The sequence below is a fragment of the Panthera leo genome, chromosome A1 (assembly GCF_018350215.1).
Source record: "Panthera leo isolate Ple1 chromosome A1, P.leo_Ple1_pat1.1, whole genome shotgun sequence".
NCBI classification, from domain to species: domain Eukaryota; kingdom Metazoa; phylum Chordata; class Mammalia; order Carnivora; family Felidae; genus Panthera; species Panthera leo.
In genome coordinates this window covers 102,707,033-102,727,375 of record NC_056679.1, presented here as the reverse complement: position 1 = coordinate 102,727,375, position 20,343 = coordinate 102,707,033, and the positions used below count along the sequence as shown (strand labels likewise).

At 42.7% G+C, this 20,343-nt stretch overlaps 1 protein-coding gene across 4 annotated transcripts in view; it reads left to right on the top strand.

The window, feature by feature from the left end:
* The first annotated feature begins 10,093 nt into the window (after positions 1-10,093).
* Positions 10,094-20,343, top strand: part of ZNF608 (zinc finger protein 608) — a 117,529-nt gene continuing 107,279 nt past the window's right edge. For 3 of the 4 annotated variants that reach the window (XM_042934020.1, XM_042934026.1, XM_042934027.1), the window contains exons 1-2: positions 12,296-12,615; positions 13,779-14,770. In XM_042934020.1, the coding sequence (XP_042789954.1) occupies positions 13,865-14,770 (906 nt within the window). In that variant the 5' untranslated portion in view covers positions 12,296-12,615; positions 13,779-13,864. Of the gene's footprint in view, positions 10,255-12,295; positions 12,616-13,778; positions 14,771-20,343 lie in introns of those variants that run through there. The other variant, XM_042934028.1, reaches the window with a different exon arrangement.

Genomic DNA, 20,343 nt, shown 5'->3' with positions numbered 1-20,343 from the left:
AACACAATAGAGATTTGTTGAATGAATGTCTCAAACTGAATCACAAGAAATGAGTTTATATTTGTAAAATGCTTAGCATAGTGCCTTTCACAGAGTGAAATAAAGGGGCTATACAGGTGTTTGTTAAATAAAATGAAAGGTTGATAGGACACAAGTTTGGATTTGAGAGGACTATTGTTATTATAATGAATGATGATTGTGTCCGTAATTTATTAATAGACCCAGGGTATTTTCTTTTTTATCACTAGCCTTTTAGTAATGCGGAACCATGGTTAGAAACATTGCTTTCTTTTTATATTCTATTTCTTTCTCTAATTACATATCATTTCTCTTGCAGTGATGGTTAAATCTCATTACATGTAATGATTTATCCATTTTCTTCTGTAAGAGTTTTATCAGCACTCCTTGTGTTATAATCTCATTATTTCACAAAATTATACCCTATTTGTTAAGAATAGTAACTGTTACCATGATTTCAACTTCTTCAATGCTCTTTTTAATCTCAACGTCATAGTCTTTTTTGTGAAAAGATTCAACATTTTTTTCTCTTCAGTTAGTCTAATTCTGTTCAGTGTTGCTTATATTATTTAGTGTCTTTCACTATACGTTGCTACAACCAAACCATTGGCTTCATTTTTACAATTCTACTTCTTTGAATAAGACGGAAAGCACTGAAGAAATCTAAATTACCATATTCTCCCTTTCTTCCAATATGTAATATGCCTGCAATGAAATAGTGCATCTTCATTCCTTAATTTCTATTGAATATATTTCTATATGGGATTAATTTTTTTTCCTTATTGATTGAAATATAGTTTAAGAAAGTTATAAAGTGTTCAACTGAGTCTCCTGAGTGCATGCATAAACAGAACATTACAGATCTTCACCATATATGGCCTACCAGGTGAATTTGACCTAAAACCAGCAAACAAATAAAAACCTGAGTAAACAAATGGTAGGAAGCGAGTATAATCTGCTGTTTGTTTGTATACACAGCAGTGTCATTTGAGACCATTTTACAATCTTGGATGAATCTTGGATTAATGACAAAAAATGTTCCAAAGCCAAGGGATAAACTGTCTCCGAATAGCTCCTTTTTTCTCCCAGATGTAGCTTTAATTCCTTTTGATTTTTAATATAGAGATGCCCATATATATGTGTATATTACATGAAGAATAATACTATGATCCCAGTATAGGTACCAGCAGTTTCAGTAATAACCAGTCTTATGTCATTTCTTAACCTCACTCTGCCACTCATTATGGTAATGTTTTCTGATGTTTAAAAATTTTCAATTGAGTAATAACAAGAAACTGATTTAAAAAAAAAAAAAATCCTGAGTTCTGGGGTGTCTAAATGGTTCAGGCATACAGCGTCCTGATCTCAAGGTTTGTGAGATTGAGCCCCGGTGTAGGGTTCTGTGCTGACAGTGCGGCTTGGGATTCTTTCCTCTCTTTCTGCCCTTTCCCCACTCGCACTCTCTCCCTCTCTCGCAAAATAAATGAATTAACTTAAAAAAAAAAAAAAAAAAGCTGAGTCCTTAAGTGCCGTGTCTGCTGCTTTGGCATATTATTGATCTCTGGTGGAAAATGATCAAAATGGCTTTTCTTTGGGGCGCCTGGGTGGCGCAGTCGGTTGAGCGTCCGACTTCAGCTCAGGTCACGATCTCGCGGTCCGTGAGTTCGAGCCCCGCGTCGGGCTCTGGGCTGACAGCTCAGAGCCTGGAGCCTGCTTCCGATTCTGTGTCTCCCTCTCTCTCTGCCCCTCCCCCGTTCATGCTCTGTCTCTCTCTGTCTCAAAAATAAATAAACATTAAAAAAAATAAAATTAAAAAAAAAAAAGCTTTTCTTTGACTGAAAAGCAGTTCCATTGATTATTCTTTTGGGAAGAGACGTCATCAGCCACCTGCTAATGTCTCTGTGCTCAAGAAAATGGGTAGAATAGCTGTCTGGAGCCATGTTCTGGTGGCTGTCTAATACAGTATCTAAGTGGCCAGATTCAGGGTAGCTTTCTACATTAAATCATGGCTTCACCAAGATTTAGCTGTGATACATGAAAAAGTTACTTATCTTTCCTGCATCTCAGTCTCCTTATCTGATGCTAATAATACTTATCTCATGGGACTGCTATGAAGATTAAATTAATATATATGAACAATTAAGAAGAGTTTCTGGAACATGCTTGAGTCATATATATGTTCATTCTTCTTCTTTTTTTTTTTTTTAATTACAAACCTCTTTTCAGTTTCAAAGAGTTGTGCATCTTTAAGATACTTGGGGGTCTTTGGGGATAAGAATGAAAAATTTTTTTTTTAATTTTTTTTTTTTTTAACGTTTATTTATTTTTGAGACAGAGAGAGACAGAGCATGAACGGGGGAGGGTCAGAGAGAGGGAGACACAGAAGCTGAAACAGGCTCCAGGCTCTGAGCTGTCAGCACAGAGCCCGACGCGGGGCTCGAACCCACGGACCCTGAGATCATGACCTGAGCCGAAGTGGGACGCTTAACCGACCAAGCCACCCAGGCGCCCCTGAGAATGAAAAATTTTTAAACACTTGAAAAGTATAGATAAATGTGCAATGTCTTAACTATGAACAAACATACATTGTCTCCTTTGCTCCTAAAAATGGGGTGGGGCGCCTATCTGGGTGGATCAGTTCATTGAGCAGCCGACTCAGGCCGAGGTCATGATCTCATGGTTTGTGAGTTCCATTCTTGCGTAAGGTTCTCTGCTCTCGACACAGAGTCCACTTTGGATCCTATGTCCCTCTCTTTTGCCCCTCCCCCCCTTGCATTCTCTCTCTTTTTCTCTCTCAAAATTAAATAAAACATTTAAAACATTTAAATAAAACATTTAAACAGATGAAAAACATTTCAGCATTAAAGTAAAAGTGTTTTAACTCAGGGGCGCTTGGGTGGGTCAGTCGGTTAAGCACCTGACTCTTGATTTTGGCTTAGGTCATTATCTCAGGGTTCATGAGTATGAGCCCCACATCTCACTCCACGCTGACAGTGCAGTGCCTGCTTTGGATCCTCTCTCTCTCTCTCTGCCCTTTCCTGCTCTTTCTCTCTCTCTCCCTCTCTCAAAACTAAATAAGCATTTAAAAAAAAAAGTTTGTTTTAATTAAATATTTCAGATTGTACAGATCTGAGGGAAAAGTCTAGTCAGGACCGATAATGTTAAGAATATAAAAATTAAAGAATATGGTAGAACAAACGTGTTCATTGAAGTTTTGTGGGATTCCTCTAAAATCCAAGGAAGCACCGTAAGAATACAAAGAAGCAGAAAACATTAAAATGTAGTTAGAATAAAGGTCCTCAAACCTTAACTTCTATTCCTAGCAGTTCCTCAGTATGATCATTGCATTTTAAAGGTGTTGAAAATAATAATAATAAAAGGTGATTCCCTGGATAATTTGAAGAATCTTAAGAAGAAGAAGAAGAAGAAAAAGAAGAAGAAGAAGAAGAAGAAGAAGAAGAAGAAGAAGAAGAAGGAGAAGGAGGAGAAGGAGGAGAAGAAGGAGAAGAAGGAGGAGGAGGAGGAGGAGGAGGAGGAGGAGGAGGAGAAGGAGGAGAAGAAGGAGAAGAAAGAGGAGGAGGAGAAGAAGGAGGAGGAGGAGGAGGAGAAGAAGGAGGAGAAGGAGGAGAAGGAGAAGAAAGAGAAGAAGGAGAAGAAGGAGAAGAAGAAGAAGACGACAGAAGGGGAAAAAAAAAAAAGAAAGGGGAAAAAAAGCAAGGCAAAGAATAAGTGGTTAAAATATTTTTGGAAGGAGAGGGTCCACAGAGCAGGCTGGCGTGCAGAAGAATGGTACTCGGAGCTGTAGAAACCTGAACATACTGGCCCAGGAGTCAGCCAATCAGGAGGCCGAGAAGCACATTTCCATAATGATGATTGGCTGGTGGGCTGGAGGCTCGCTGAGCCGAGAGGATGGGTGGAGAGGATACTGCAGGAAATAGCACGATCACTTTCTGGCTTTCTGTCGTGCATTGCCTAGTCTCCACAAGTTTGTAGTGATTCATCCTTTAGGAAAGCTTGTTTTGAAAACAAAAGAGGCACAGTTGTTCACAACAAAAGTAATACTCCGCAGCCAAAGGAGCGGAATATAATGGTACTCTTTTATTTATTTATTTATTTATTTTTGTAAATGAACTTTGGTCGCCTGATTTTTTTTTTTTCTTCTAACCAAGATATTGAGACTTTTTTTTAGCAGATGCGTAAGGGTTTGATTTAAATTAAAATTCGACAGGGGTGACTGTTTCTGATAAGCGTCATTGCTTGATTCATCTGGCAGCTCTCTGAAATCTGCACAAATGGAATGTAGTTTGTAAAGTGCCGAGAAATTCTGAAATTCTAGCGCCAAAAGTACATGAAATACTTTCACAATTAAGGGGATTCTGTTCCTGTTTCCAAGAAGAGGCTGTATTGGGAATTTTTTTTTCTTGCAGTCATGTATGTGTGAGAGCTAGAGATATACTTGCCCATGAATTTTGTATTACTCTTACACAATTTGACACATATGTTAAAAACCCACTGTCATTAGGGTTCTAGAGATTTTTGTAAATCGCAAGAGGGGGAGCTGAGAAAGCAAAGCAAGGGAGAAAGATGGAGTGGAACATAATGGCTGTATGGGCTCCCTTCAGGCCCTTTCCTTCTTGGTGGCATCATCTTTGGTTGGAATTGTTTTAGATTCAAAGAGAGCTGTGACAACATTTCACCTACAAGTTTTCACGTTGCTTTAACGATCATTCTTTCCACAGCCCATCTTTCTGGAAATGAGAGTAATTCTATAATGCAGATTAAGCAGAAGTATTTTTTCAGTCTCTCCCAGTGACCATTCCTTGGCTAGCTAACAGACCAGCCATTCAGAAGCAATTTTCTTCAGGCTGAAATTATGTGCTGACCGTAGCAGAACACTTCCCATAATAACCCTTCCCCCACCCAACGCTAAATACAATCTGTCTCCTACTCACTGTAATAACGTGCAAATGACTGTAATTTTGCAGACAAGAAACAGCCCAAAGTGAAACGTGTCTAAACAGAGGTCGATTTGAAAAATCAGGGCTATTACCTAAATCTGTAAAATACATATTGTAATAAAACCAGCAACAGCAATCTCCAATAAGTAGTTTTAAAAAACTGTAGCTTGTGTTTTGATCTTCTTTATGTACCCAGTCTCCACTGGCCTAAAAGAAAAATCCTTTTCCAGAAATGGTTTCATTACATGCGATGTAAATTGCCTTACTTTGTTAACTGATCCGCAGACCTTGCTTGGGCACCCGTTCAGATATAGTAGCGGGCACGACGCTGCAAGGGCCTGCTCCAAGCAGAGGTTCCATTTCAGACACTTAACACTGACCTACATTGCGGTTCTCTCAATGTGAGCCGTATACAAATGTTTTCCTGTAGAAGAATGCACTGTTTTGCGATATTTGCCAGTTTCTCTAGCACTGCAGGGCCTGAAAGGGACGCGATTTGCTGTGTTTTCTTTTTTTCTTGCAAGTTTGAGGATTGGGAGAAGAGATGGGGAAAGACACACACATAGAGGGGGAAGCATCTTCTTTAGCTTTGTATTTCTTTGCTATTAAACTTCATCGTAGTCTTAAATCAGAGCATGGGAATCGTGCTTTATATCGTTTCAATTTGTTGAAACAAAACTGGGGTATGAAAATGTGTGAAGATAGCCATTAATCTCCTTCCCCTCAATGGAGGGTCCCTTTTGTTAGACTCTCAGGAGATTAAATGGAAGGTGAATGGTGCATAGAAATGACCTGAGACGTTAACACAGCTGTGTTACACAATGTGTGTAAATGTCCGTAGTCACAAAACGTGTTATCTGAATATCCCCAAGTCTTCCCGGGAAGGGTGAATACCATCAGTGTGTTTCCTTTATGGATCCCACCCTACCTCACCCTGCCTTCTGCCCCCCAGGGAAGGGCCTGAAATGTTTCTGTGTACTGGTCCTCTCTTTCCACCGGACACCTGCTTCTTGTCACTTTATTTCGGTCTGGCGATATTTCAGGACATTGCAAACATGCCACATGTTTAACCAAGAACACTGCTCATCTCTTTTTGGTGATAGTTGTCTAGGGAGGGATAGCGTTAAAAATGCTCCCCGGAAACTCAAAGTGGACTTAGTCATCAGGTGTGAAAAGGCAGAGGAACAGTTTTCTCTAGAAGACCTTGTGCAAGTGGGAGGCTAGAATGTTACCAGCAGGTGAAAAGAGTGAAGACCTTCTAGTGTTTGTGTGGGCGTGTAAATCACCAACTCTACATTCCCTGGAAACCAGGGCAGGTCACCTGCCCACTACCTTGAGGCCGGTCTGTTCATAAACAACCCCACACAGATAAGAATCTTTCTCCACAATCTTCTTGGGCAGCCACAAAGTTTCTCATTATGTCTAAATTGAGTTCCTTTTCCCATACACCAAGCCCATTTCCAGGTCGGTTTTATTCTTGATAGCTTTGCTTTCCACTTTTCCCACTTGGTCCTGAGCGAGGACGTGTCCATGTTGACAGAGATTTTTTAGAAAAGCTAGGACCAGGTATACACTCCCATCCTAATAAAAGCTGAAGAATTTTTTTTCTGATCCCTCCTACACCATAATTCAGAGGAAATAGGAACCGGAGACACATCTACTGTTGTGTTTTTCTGTGTTAACTGCTCGAAGGCCCTGGCCTTCTTGGCATTGGGCTCTTTTGCTCGTAAATAGTGGGGAAAGTCCTAGGCCGGAAGCTTCTGCACCTTGTGATTGGTGCAGAATATCCTGGGGGGCAGGGCTCTTGGTGATGGTGATTGGAGAACACTCTTTAACTGCCCCCTTTACCCACTATTCCTCAAGCGGCTTCCACCCCTCCATTCCTTCTAGACTCCAATTCCAGCTGGCTCCTCCCCACTACCACATCTCTGGGGAGACGGGCACTAAAATGACAAAGTGCTCGTGTCATGCAATAGTGTGCCGGCATCACCAAGGATGTGCATGTGGATATTAATATGGAGACTGGCGTGGTCCTGTTATCTTGATAAGAGACAGAGCTAAAACTTTCTTCTCTAAAATCTGAGAGCGTCCCGATTTTTGTGAGGGGAGCAGCTCTGACTTTCTAAAGCTGCTAGTTAATTATCTTCGTTTCACTCATCAATTAGCTGATAGCCCTCTGATGTCTCTTGATTGCCCCCTTTGTCAAACAAAACAAAACAAACACACGCAAAGCCAGCATAACAACTCTGGCTTATTCAAATCTTCGAGAAGAATGGGGAGGGCAGGAGATGGGGGGTGGGGTGCAAATGGAGTGTGGAGATGTTGGGATGGCAGGAAAAGGGTTTGAGTTAAATTCGTGAATGAGTTTGGCATAAGCCCCTACCTTTGACTATTAGGGTTTACTGAACAAAAAAGCTTAGATTCAAGGTTAGGTGGTAATGTTAGGGTTAGATCAGATTATTTGAGTATTAGGAAGCCTGAGCTTTGGTTTTAGTTATCCTGAATCCATGCCCCAGACTCAGGGATTTGCTTTTTACCAAGGCAGTGTTAGAGGGCTGCTTCTACCCTTTCCAGCTTCACAAATTCAGGTCTTATTTTCTGTGCTTTTTGAAGTCCAGTTGTTGTAAGAGCTAGCTGTTGATTTTTCTAAGCTGATATAACATTGGGGGGGTGGGTAGCCATGGTCTTCCAATGGCTGAAATGGAGTACATACTCCAGGGACAGTGGAAGTGCCCAGGAGTGATCTGGGCGTTTGAGGAACCTCTCCTCCAAAAGAAGAAAAGTTAAAAAAAAAAAAAAAAAATCACCATATGGTGCTATTACTATCAATTGAACATTAAAAGAATTTGTAAATCTGTATATTCAAAAATAGAAACAAACATCAGAGCTAAAATGGAGGGTAAGTGGATATCAGGTGGCTAATTTGCCCCATTTTATTTGTTAATGTATCGCGTTGATTTGAATATAGATCGCTTTAGGGAGATCTAAGGACTAGTCTAGATTACATTCCTCTAGTTTATATACCTCAGCAAAGTGCTGTTTATTACTATTTGCAGCATCAAGTTGAGTTCATCGTGGGTAGTGAAACAACACATTGCCATTTTTATTTTATTTATTTATTTATTTATTTTAATGTTTATTTATTTTTGAGACAGAGAGAGACAGAGCACGAACGAGGGAGGGTCAGACAGAGAGGGAGACACAGAATCTGAAGCAGGCTCCAGGCTCTGAGCTATCAGCACAGAGCCCGACGCGGGGCTCGAACTCATGGACTGTGAGATCATGACCTGAGCTGAAGTCGGTCGCTTAACTGACTGAGCCACGCAGGCGCCCCCACATTGCCATTTTTAAAAAGAACTAAATATATTGGAAGCTCAAACATGAGTCAATAGACATTACTTAAAACATGTGACATAAATATTTTTATTGACCCGCAAAGTCATCCCTGAGTGTTTACATCATGAGCTGTCTTTTGCTACCAGTAATCCACTTTATATGTCCATTTGACTCTGAAGACACATCCTCAAATTGTAATTGTCATGTGGAAATTACAGTAGTGTTGGATCTTTAATGCTTGGGATCATGATGCTTTCAGTGAAATTCAGAGTACATCTTTGACTTTAAGGTTTCCACATTGTAGCTCCTAAAAGTAATGGCAAATAACAGTGAAAAATTAAAAAATAAAAGTGCTTTAAAGGCTTAATGTATATATATATATATATATATATATATATATATATATATATATACATTAATTTAAGTATATTAGCTGTTACAGTACAATACTACACTTGTTATTTTATATAACCTCTCTTATCCTGTGACCTCAGAGTCCCATTAACTTGGTTGTTGGCATTCGTCCTATAATAGATTGTAAAATATTTCTCTATTTCTTGGTGGATTGAGCTGGCTAGCGGTCAGAGGACTTTGACACATCCCCCCCCCCCCCCTTTCCCCAAGATAGGGTTAAAGATCTGGGGGAAGGGGAACTCTGACAATGTTTCCGTTTAAAAATGCATACTGGGACTGTTTAACGGGTTAATCTTTTTAGTATATTTATCTCCCACAAATCGATTTGGTAAAAAACGAGGCTGGCCCGAGGTGTTAATATGGTTGGCTGGGACCTTATTTTTTTTTTTTTAATTTTTTTGGAGCCGCCTAGAACCAGGTGGAAAAGATTTGTTACAAATTCCAGGGAAGAAGTGTTCACGTAGTGGCGGTTAAATGGTTGCCAGCGTTCACACTTAAGTGCTTGTACAACAGAAGACTGGAAACAAAAGGGTTACTTGTTTCCCCACCGCCGCCTTTACCCCCAGATCGATTTTTCTTATTTAATCAGCGAGTAAAAAGAGAGACACGGGGAAAAAAAAAAAAAATTGGAAGAAGGGCAAAGTGGTGGGGGAGGGTTGAAAGCCAGAAGCTGCAATACAGAAAATCATTCTTGGGAGTTCGCGCTGCTGAGTCCTTGCAACAAGGAAGGGAAGCCAGCAAAACGCTCGCAGTCATTTCCACACAGCCAGCCTCCCTCTTCTCCTCGCTACGCGCTAGTGGCTCATTTGGCTTCCCTCTGCCACCGAGCGATCACATACATTATTTCCCCCAAGATAACACAATCAAACTTGTATTTACCGACATCCTTTCCTCGCAGCCTGTTTGAGATTTGTTTTAATAAATAAGTGTTTTATGTGAATGATGTAGTAATTGAAACGGGCGCACCATTTTTTTTTTCTTCTTACTGCAGGAGGTTCCCCATCCCCAATCTGGTTGGAAAATAAAACGCTTTGTCTCCACAACCACCCCCCACCGCACCCCCACCCGCTCTCAGTGTGTGTTTTATACGTGTGTATATCTCAACCCCCTACAGTAGCCAAGAGAAAGCAGCTAGCCAATGAGAGAGCCCAGTTTCATAAAAGCTGCTCTCTGATTGGCCCGATGCGAAAGGGCAATGGGAACAAAGAAAAGTCCCTTTCAGGTATAGAGGCTGAGAGCTCCTTTTGCTCCACTCCCCCTGTGTGTGTGTTGTGTTTCAGTCCTGATTTCAGTGTTGCAGAACAAGCTTGTTGTGTGTGTGCACCAGGGGGATTTTTGTTTTCTTTTTTTTTTTAATGTTAATTTTTGCTTTTACAAAAAATACACAGGACGGTCTGTGACATTTGATGGTCCATCTTCTTTAATAATAAATTTGTTGAAGAGATTATAATTTCCAAAATAAAGCGGCTGCAACCAAACACATTCAATGCAGTTAGAAGGAAAAGGTCAACTCGATCCAATACAGACCGTAAGTACGGTTGCGTGGGGAATGTGCGAGTTTTATGCATTGAAATGAGGAACTAGTTACAGGGTTTGGCTTTTGCATTGAGAACAACAACCCAAGAAGGGTGAATTTTATTCAGTGGAGGGTGAAGCATTTGTAACTTCTTCACACAAATTAAGCTTGACTGGGCACTCGGGGTAACTTAGAGTAAATTACCTTTTGGGCTGTAACCCAAGGAGAATAAAAGTGACACAGTTACATATCCTGATCTGCAGTGTCTATTCCCTAGCTCACCTCGCCCCCTCCCTCTCCTGTCCTAGCTGGGCAAGACCCTCTTCCAAACCGAGCCAGGAAAATGGGGGCAAGGGCAGAACAAGCCGATTTCTATCTCTTGCCACATCCCAGTTCCCAATAATTTAATATTAAACAAGGGAATAGTCACCCATTACATGTAATGGTTATAATTACCATTTTCCACCTCCTTAAAAAAGCAAGCAGCAAAAACACCATTAAGGGGAAAAAAAAGCGCCCCACCCAACCCAAACAAACCCACAAATAGAGTAACAATGGTGTGTTTATTACATGACCTGGCTCGCGAGCTAGCAAAATATTTTTCTTTGTTTAAGACGTGAGGGGGTCCCTAAAACCCAAGTAGCTTGGAGGTGCCCTCCCTCCTCTGCTAGGCGTCCCCATCCCTGGCCCCTCGGGAAAGCCGACAAATTGGAGATAAGTTGAGGAGAGGTTTATAAGGTGTTTCTTTAAAACATCTGCTTTGCTCTTGTGCTCATTACATTTCACTCCTTCGAACTTCCGAGAGCCTAGATCTGCGAGAAATGTTTCACATTCATAACTTGTAGCTGCGCCCACTGCAGGGGGGTGGGGGCGCGGGGAGGCGGCGGCGGGGGGTGGGGAGTGTGTGCAGGGGGAGGGGAGAGACCTTCAGCTTTTTTTTAAAGACCAGATCAGTATTTTCTTGATACGCTTGTCACCATTTTTGTTCTCACGACAACCAATTGAGCCCTTGATCCTCACGTGATGTGAAAGGCTTGCACTGTAACAAAATCGCTCCTTTTAGATGGTTGGTTGTTGCTAACTCGCCCATCCCCCTCTCCCAGCCCCGACATTTCCAGCAAAGCGACTCTCCACTTCCAATCCATCAACAATTCATTACTGCTTTTAGCTTCCAAACGCCAGCTAATTAAAAATACTAAGCCAAGCTCCGGGGCCATCTGACTAAACACAGGAGGGGGGTGGGTGAGAGAGGAGGAGGAGAGAAAAATAAATAAAAGGGAGACGCACCGTTTGCTGCGACTATCAATGGGAAAAACTGTCCGGAAAAAGGTCGCCTAAAAAAAAAATTTTTTTTTTTTTACTCTAATTATCGAATTACCACATGAGTGATTGGCTTGAGCGACGGCGGATTCCCCCCCCCCCCCCCCCCCCCGGGGACTATACTAGGAACTGGGTTCCTTTTTCTTAAAACAACATAAAACAGGAAAACATCACATCCTTTGGGTTTCGAAGACTGAACCAATTTTAAACGCCGTTATTTTCCTCACCCCACCGCCCCCCGCCCCCCGCCCCGAGCGAATGCTGTTCTAACTGGTTTATCAGCTCATTGAATCATCTGCTCCCCTCCCCCTCCACACCTTTCTTTTTCTCCTTCGGCTGGGGTTCTCATCCTACCCTTTCTTCCTCCTCCTGCCCCTCCCCCCTCCTCCCTCTTCGCCCCCTCCTCCCCTCCCCCTCTTCTTCCCCCTCCTTTCCTCTTAAGTTAGTTCAAGAAATCAAATCTGTCAGGACGGGCGGAAAAAATGCCACTTCCCGACTAACAGGCGGAATCCAGCCCAGATTTTCAGTCGTTTCTTCTTATTCTTTCTTCCCTTTCACTAATTTATCCCGATGTTAGCACATTCTGTCTTGTTACTAGCGGACGCCTGTAGGTTTGCTACATGGGATCATTACTTACTGATCACGGTGACTCTGAAGTCTGGAACTGAAGGCGGAATGAGAAGTTGGGAAAACTTTTTTCTCTAAGCTCTCTCTTTTTTTTATATATATCTATAAAAAACTATTATTCTCGATGCTTGTTAAGAGGAAAAAAAACCTTTGGTGCTTCTGTTGTGAATGTGAAACATTATCTTCCAGCTGTACAGTGACACATTTTTTTAAGGAGAAAAGGACTCCTGATCCGTTTGCCAAAAGGGGGGTGGGGAGGTGGAATAATGTTATCGAGTGATTATTCTGGCTGAGATGTGTTATTTGGTTTCTTCCTTCTTGATCATTTGGTGTTTAAGTAAAATGAGGCACAGGCTTGTTTGCCGAGTGGAGTGGGAAAGGCATTTTGATTTGCTGGCCTAATTAAAAAATGATAAAGGATTAAAGGTAAGCAATGTCTGTGTGTGTGTGTGTGTGTATGTATATTTATTTATTTTTCTCGACAATCAACTGTTAAAAGGGGCTGATCCCTTTAAAAACCGTTTTAACTGATCTTTGTCAAACACACACTCATTTGCGGTCATTGAGGCCACCTTGGCGCAGACTACTTAAAGTGCATGTCTTAATCAGTTTCCCTGTACAGTCAGTGGCACCATATTTAACAGATTGAGCAAGTCTGTGACCTAGGAATACGGTAGAATTGTTTACATGTAATTTTTTTTCCCTCAAAAGGCAGGTATTCAGCCTTTTTTTTTTTTTAAACACTGTCTTTTTATAGAGAAATGCTCTTAAAGACGTGTGTGTGTATTTCAAAAATAAAATTGTATAAACTGTTGGGGAAGAGACGGTATGTGTTTGCTGGGGGGGGGGGGGGGGAGGTAGTTATTGGTTGTTTTTCCTGTTCCTTACTGGGAACAAAAAACTGATTGCCCAGACAATTTGTAAAAAGAAGTCATAAAATTAGAAATAAGGAAAATTTAGAAACATAATTCTGAAACTAGCCTCAAGAGGACTTCCAGGGTCTGGTCTTTGAAATTGCAAGATCTAGGACGCGTTTAGGGATGTTTAAAGCTGTGTTCCTCCCTCTTGTCTGAGTGTTTAGGCTGTGTTTCTGGGGCTGAGATATCACATGTATGAAAAAAAAAAATCCTAAACTCTTTTTTTTTTTTTTTTTAAACCTTTCTGGACTTGACTCAGATCTTTAAGATATTTTAATGCCTTAAAGAGTGATTATCCTTGTGCTGTTGATTATCCTTGTGCTGTTGATAAAGGGATTTTTTTTTTTTTTTTTTTAAGCTACTGTAAGATGCTTACTATCACGGGTAAGTTTTTTTGGGCTTGGTTATTTTCTTTTAAACCTGGTACTGGACTGTGGGGACAATATAGGAGCCACCTTCTTCTCCAATTTTCCCTGTACCCCTTACTGACTCCCCAGTATTAATCGTTTTTTATTCTGGTAACACCCAGACAAGAAATATCCGACTTTTCCCCCCTTCACAGGAAAAGGTGGACCGGGACTAAAGGGTGTAAAATCCCTGGACACATTCCTGGGGCAGGAAAAAGAAGAGGAAGATTAGAAGATTTTTTTTTTTTTTTTTTTTTTTTTTAAGAGAAAGCCCAGCGGAGCTAAACGGATGTCCCCTCATCTCCAAAGGAAAGTTCATCGGATTTTTATACTAGAGAGCTCATCTTCAGGATGTCAGTGAACATTTCTACTGCAGGAAAAGGTGTGGATCCAAATACGGTTGATACTTATGACAGTGGTGATGATTGGGAAATCGGGGTTGGAAATTTAATAATCGATTTGGACGCTGATTTGGAGAAGGACAGACAGAAATTTGAGATGAATAATTCCACCAACACGCCTAGCAGCAGCAACTCGAAGGATTGCGGAGGTCTGGCCTCCGGCGGGGCCGGTGCTACCGCAGCCTTAGCTGATGGCCTAAAATTTGCTTCTGTTCAGCCTTCTGCTCCCCAGGGGAATTCACACAAAGAGACCAGCAAATCAAAAGTGAAAAGGAGTAAAACTTCTAAGGATGCTAATAAATCTCTGCCTTCTGCTGCCTTGTATGGGATTCCCGAGATCAGCAGCACTGGCAAGAGGCAGGAAGTCCAAGGGCGCCCTGGAGAGGCAACTGGCATGAATTCAGCGCTGGGTCAAAGTGTGAGCAGCGGCGGCGTCAGCAACCCAAACGGCAATAGTACCGGCACCGGCACCTCCGCGGCCACCGCGGGGGCGGCCTCCTGTGGGAAAAGCAAAGAGGAGAAGGCAGGTAAAAGCCAGAGCAGCCGAGGTGCCAAGCGGGATAAGGATGCGGGGAAATCCAGGAAGGACAAGCACGACCTGCTTCAGGGCCACCAGAATGGCAGTGGCGGCCAGGCCCCTTCCGGGGGGCACCTCTATGGCTTTGGGGCCAAGAGCAATGGAGGTGGCGCGAGCCCCTTCCACTGCGGGGGCGCTGGGAGTGGCAGCGGCGCGGCTGCAGGGGAAGTTAGCAAAAGTGCCCCGGATTCAGGGCTCATGGGAAACTCTATGTTGTTAAAGAAGGAAGAGGAGGAGGAGGAGAGCCACAGGCGAATCAAGAAACTGAAAACCGAGAAGGTAGGATAAAGTCGCCTTCCTCGACTTCCCACTTTCCTCTTTGTGTGCATTTGTGTGGGTGTGTGTGTGTGTGTGTGTTTGGGGAGGGGGTGGGTGTCCTCTGTGTGCCTTAACACTTCCTATTCGTGCTTTCTGGTTCTTTGTGAGATTTCTGTCCTCTGCATCCTTTCCACGAGAATTTGGAATGGGGGAGCTTCCTTGGGTGCACGGTTTTAGCTCTTGCTTCTGCTGCTGCTGCTTGTGGTGCTAAGTGTTCGGGTCCCCGGGTGGGAGGGCCTGGGTGTTCCTAAAGTGCCTTTTACCCTGCAGAAGGGCTTCTGGCCAGTCAGCCAGTTGTGGTGTGCTTTAAATAGAAAACCTGCTCATGTACCCACTTGACTCCTGTCCTGGTTTCTCGCCCAAGGAGAGCTGTCTTACATGTGAATATACGCGCCCTAGTATTTCTGGTAGTGTGTCCTTAGGGGCAGGGTTCACGGTCCCTCCCTGGGGAGGTAGGTCGAGGATTCTCAATTACACTCCTCCCTCAACCTGTTTATTTTTATTTTTATTTTTTTTTCCGTTACTTTCTCCAACATAGTTCTGTCAAAGGGCATCAGCCTTGCATGGGTTCCTCTCATTGGTCCTGGGTTAAACCCCAGCTCGGTGCCCCTGTGTTGTCGGTTGCTTCGCCGTGTAGAATGACTGGAATGTTTTTGGTGGCTTTTAGGACTGTACCCTGGTGCCCCGGCCCAGTTCTTAGCTGGAGATATGAGTGTTCTCCTTTGGATTTCTGGCTTGCCTAGGGAGTGGGAAGGCTGGTGAAGACAAGTGAAAAAAAAAGGCTTGGCGGATTGGTGCTCCTGAAATGTGAAAACGGCCAGAGGAGACGAGAATTTGGGGTCGCATTTGAGCAAAAGTCTGGTTAGACACTGCCTTTGGAAAACTTGCCCCCAGGGCTGTGCCATTCGGTGCTGGAGGCCTGTGACTTACTGGTCCAGTGACGGGGGTACGTTGGGTAGTGTCCCAGGACTGAAAGTGCTCTGTCCACCCTGCAGGTTGGGAGAGAGCTGGGGGTGTGAGTAATGTTTCTGTAAAATCGGTCTTTAATCCTGCCGGTAGTGCTTTGCAGAAGCAAAAATTCATATCCTGTGATTTATGGCGTGGCTGTTTGGAAATGTGCTTCTTAAATACTTTGGTGTATTTGCTATGTCTAACTTGATCCGAACTGTAAGATGTCTTTGGGTGATTATTTCCGTGTACAGTTATTCGCTGCTCTGTCCTCAAACCTTTCAATTTTTGTTTTTGTGTGTTGAAGAATTTAATGATGGGAGTACAGGAAGAAAGTTCTGATTTTATGATTTGAGAAGTTGTTGAAGGTCCATCAAAGTGTAGATAATGCCAGCATCACAAAAAGCCTGCGAACGCTTCTTTGATTCCTGTGCCTTTGGGCAGACAGCATTTTACAGTGATGACTTGAAATGCATTTTTAAAAATCCCAGGTTTCGATACTTCCATTTCACTGCGTAGTTGCGCGTAATTTCTGCTAAAAGGCGTTCTGAAATCTTATTACTTAGTACAGTAGAGCATTTACTTTTGTTGCCAATAGTCTTCCAATTGCAGTTATAATCTGCTCTAACTATCTAGATGAATTGCCCTAATCCAGTGCTCACAATGGCTGTGGTTAAGGAGTCAGAACCATTTGATTGGATTCACTGCTGCCTGGAATGTGGGAGGTACTGCCCTTTTGCATTCCCCTTAGCCTTTTAATCTTCCAGCCAAATGTTCACATTCAACAATTTTGTTTAGCTGGCAGTCGGAACATTTCTGTATCTCAAAGGCTGCTGTCATGGCAACTGAGATTAGAGCACGGTGTCGGTTCTCCAGTTTTTGTGTTCTTTTCACTTTCCAGTCACAGAGGAAACTGGATGAAGAATGGAAGAATTAAATTATTCATATACGTGCAACTCATCTGGAGTCGGGAGCAGTATAAATGCGATAATGTGAATTACATAAATGAAGAGCAAACAAGTCGTGATGGGGCTGGGGGTGGAGGAGGGGAGAGAGCACAGAGCCTTTAAATTCACTCCACCGCCCGCCGCCAACTGGAGCCCCCGGTGTTGGCACAGGGACCCCTCAGGGATGGCTCCGAGGGGCTTGGATCCTGCAGTCTTGGCCATTCTCTGTCCAGCAGGGAGGTGTTGGCTCAGGGACACGGGTCCTCAGGTTCTCCTCCCTACCCGCCCCCCTCCCCCCCAAGAATGCTTGCCTCCTCAGCACCCAGAGATGGCACTCTCTCGGACAGATGTCACCCAGGGAAGTCGCTCTGATTCCACCAACTCGTGGATGGGAAAATGAGACCTCAGTTTAGGGACGACTTCCTAATGATGGGAGGATCCTCCGTTTAGGAGGTAAAAGATTTAGTAGGACATGCTTTACCTGACCAAGTATTTCAGCACCGAGGCATCTTTGAGGAAGGTTTCTTTTGACATTTTGTAGAATGTTTTCACCTCAGCCTGGCTTGATTTTCGGGGTTCGTGAGGAGTAAGCGCCTCAAGAGTGAAAACGATTGATTTCCAGCAATCAGATGTGGCTCACGAGGGGCCAAGTGTGAACACCAAAGGAGGGGTGTATGTGTGCGCGTTTCTCTTCTGTGTGTGTGTGTGGGGGGGGGTTGTTTTTCCTGGTTGAAAGGTTTCACAGGAGATTCATAAGACTTGCTGTCACCGGTTAATTTTCACAGCATGCTTAAATGTCTATTTTTGGGCTGTTTATTCTGTTTCTACACTACACAAAGTCATGTAAAACATGATAAATTGGACCTTATGAAACCTAATTAAATCAATGAGTGTTCTGCTCCTTTATGTGGAAACCACAAGTATGTTGTAAAAGTCGCCACTCCCTTAATACGTGAGCAAAATCAAAACATGCCATAATTCTAAGATGTTTGAGCTATATTTCTATAGCCCATTTTGTGGTTAAGCCACCAGTGACATGTCTGAATAAGTAGATTTGACGGGTTGGCTTTGGGTTGTTAAAACCTGCTTCTCCACCTTACCCCCCCCCCCCCCTTCTTTTGAAGCATAATAGCCTGTATTAAGGCTCTTCTGCATGTATCCTCCTTAGCCGTCTTACAGTTTTGACTTATCAGACACAGGCATTCGGCCGGGGCTAAACAGGGTACATGGTTTTGTTTGATTGCCGGAAAATTCCAAACTACATAGAAGAATTCTTAAAAATACCCAATACCTCAATAGACATGAAAGGCACAGGAGATCTTACAGTTGTGTCTCAGGGTTCTGACGACTCAGTACGTATTCAGAAAAGAGAATTACTTCTCTGATATCCTATTGCTTTCATTAAGATGGTCCTTAACAGCCTAAAGGTGGTGTCGACAAATGGACCTGTCTGTAAGGGATATCATTCATTTTATTTTATTCTCTTGTAGAAGCCTTTTACACTTCACTAGGGAATTCTGGCACATTTTCTAAGTGAGCGTGAGCAGTTGAAGAACGTATTTTGATGAATGAGTTTTGGGGACAATATGCGTCCCCCCCTCTGCCCCCAAAGCTAGTGCCCCCTACAAATTCTGCTTAGAGAGTGCAGTTTATCTACTGTGAAATAAAAGGGCAGAAAGGTCACTTGCCGTAATTAAAGAACAAAGTCTATTGTTGTCGGACAGCAAACTGTTTTGAAAGCCACAGAAGGGATTTAGCGGTTAAAAACGTTGGTAACTAAGGGTGGCTGCCAGTGTGGATCCCGCCCCTTACTTTTCTATAAGCTGCCTCTGAGGGTGACAGGGCTTTTTGAGGTGGGTGCAGAGGCCATCCTTTCCCCAAGCAAATACTCTGGGAGAAGCCAAGAAACTTGGGGGCGTTTGTGTGGCCGAGGCAGATCACCGAGTCCTGAGCGGACGTGGTATTGGAAATGTACCGGGTGTGCCGGAGAGGTGAAAAAACTACGCACGACGGATCAAGACTGTGCTAAAGGAGATAAATAATGTTCAGCAACTTTTAATAACTTGGCAAATGGTCTGCACAGAAAAGGGAGGGGGGAGAGGGGTGGGGAGTCATTGTCCAAATGTCACCAGGTTAAGAATGCTCTTCAGGTGAAATTGCTTGGCTCCGAGATGGTTTTAATTAGAGTGTTATAAAGACTTATTTTTTCCTAAGCAGCATTTTATAGTTCGTAAATGAAATGTATGCCGAAAGTGCTAAGCAGAAATCTCCCTAACCACAGAGGTGTTCAATAACCAGATTCAAACAACACGGAAAGGACCATCTGTTCTTCGTTTTCAGCTTGAAAAACAAGGATTGAATGGCCGAGATTCGCTCCAATTTTGACTGTGTCTGTGTGTGAGTGCGTGTTTTTTTAATTTAAAAAAGTTCACCTGGTACTTCATAGAAACTTGCAATTGCAGTAATACGAGGAACGCTGTGAAAACACATGTTCCTACATTTATTTTAACCAGTTCCACTTTTATTTAAAAGATTTCCAGAAGCCCAGCCATTGAACACTTTATAATGGCTATTCAGTTCCTGCAGGCAGTCACAATGAGGGGTCAGCTCTTCAAAGATCTCACTCTTTAGTCAGTACCTGAATTATTCTGTCAATTTTCCCCTGGAGGCCAGAGGGGTAAAGGCTCTTTCCAGGCTAACTCTGGTCAGCGTTTATCGGTTAATCTAATTGTGTGTGATAGCACTTTCCACCGGTGTTTACTGGACTAGACCTCGCTTTCCTTTAGAGCTGTATCTAGGATTGTTGATAATGGGGAAAATATTCTTTCCACGATGATAACTTTTGAGTCCTTGACTTTTAGACACTAAGCTTGGTTCTGGGTTTAGTAAGAGCCCTGGGTGAAACATTATCCGGCCTTTGTTTGAGGTCTTTTATAGAAGCTAATGACTGGGCTTGTGCCTCCCTGAGATAAATGACATTATCTCTGAGTGGGCTGACAGGAAACAGACATGTTAATGGTGAGGCTGCAGGGAAGATCTGCTCGGGTTCTGACAAAAGAGTCAAGAAGGGACCCCTGGTTGTGGTCATTAACACATAATGCATTCTTGCTCCTCCTAAGAGGCCCTTGATAATTGGAAAGCTATTTTAGCCACAAGCACTTAAATCATAAATCTACTGCTCCTAGTTCCTTTGCATTTTTAAAAGTAGGAAAGTAGCCGTGTGTGTGTGTGTGTGTGTGTGTGTGTGTGTGTGTGTATGTGTTAACAAGTGTGTGATCCGGTTTATTTTTATTTTTTTAAAGCTGGGTGGTAATGACATCTGGTAGAGCCCTATGAACTGGCTATACCAGGTGGGATCTCTCTTTGTCTTTCATTGTGCCTCAGTCATCCCTCGGTTTTAATAGACCCAAAGAGTGGGTCGAGAAACTAACCAGAAATCATTTCTATACATGAAGTTTGCCTCGTGGGAGAGGGATAAAAATCTATTTTTTGGAAGTTGGGGGACAAGATTTTGCTCAGTGATTTGAATGTGATGAAACCTGCCTTTTGAAGTGTGTGTTTAAAAAGTCATGGGTATAATTGAGTTTCACTGCAGTTTAAACTTCACTTCTTGAGCGGAGATAATTGCCATGTTGCACA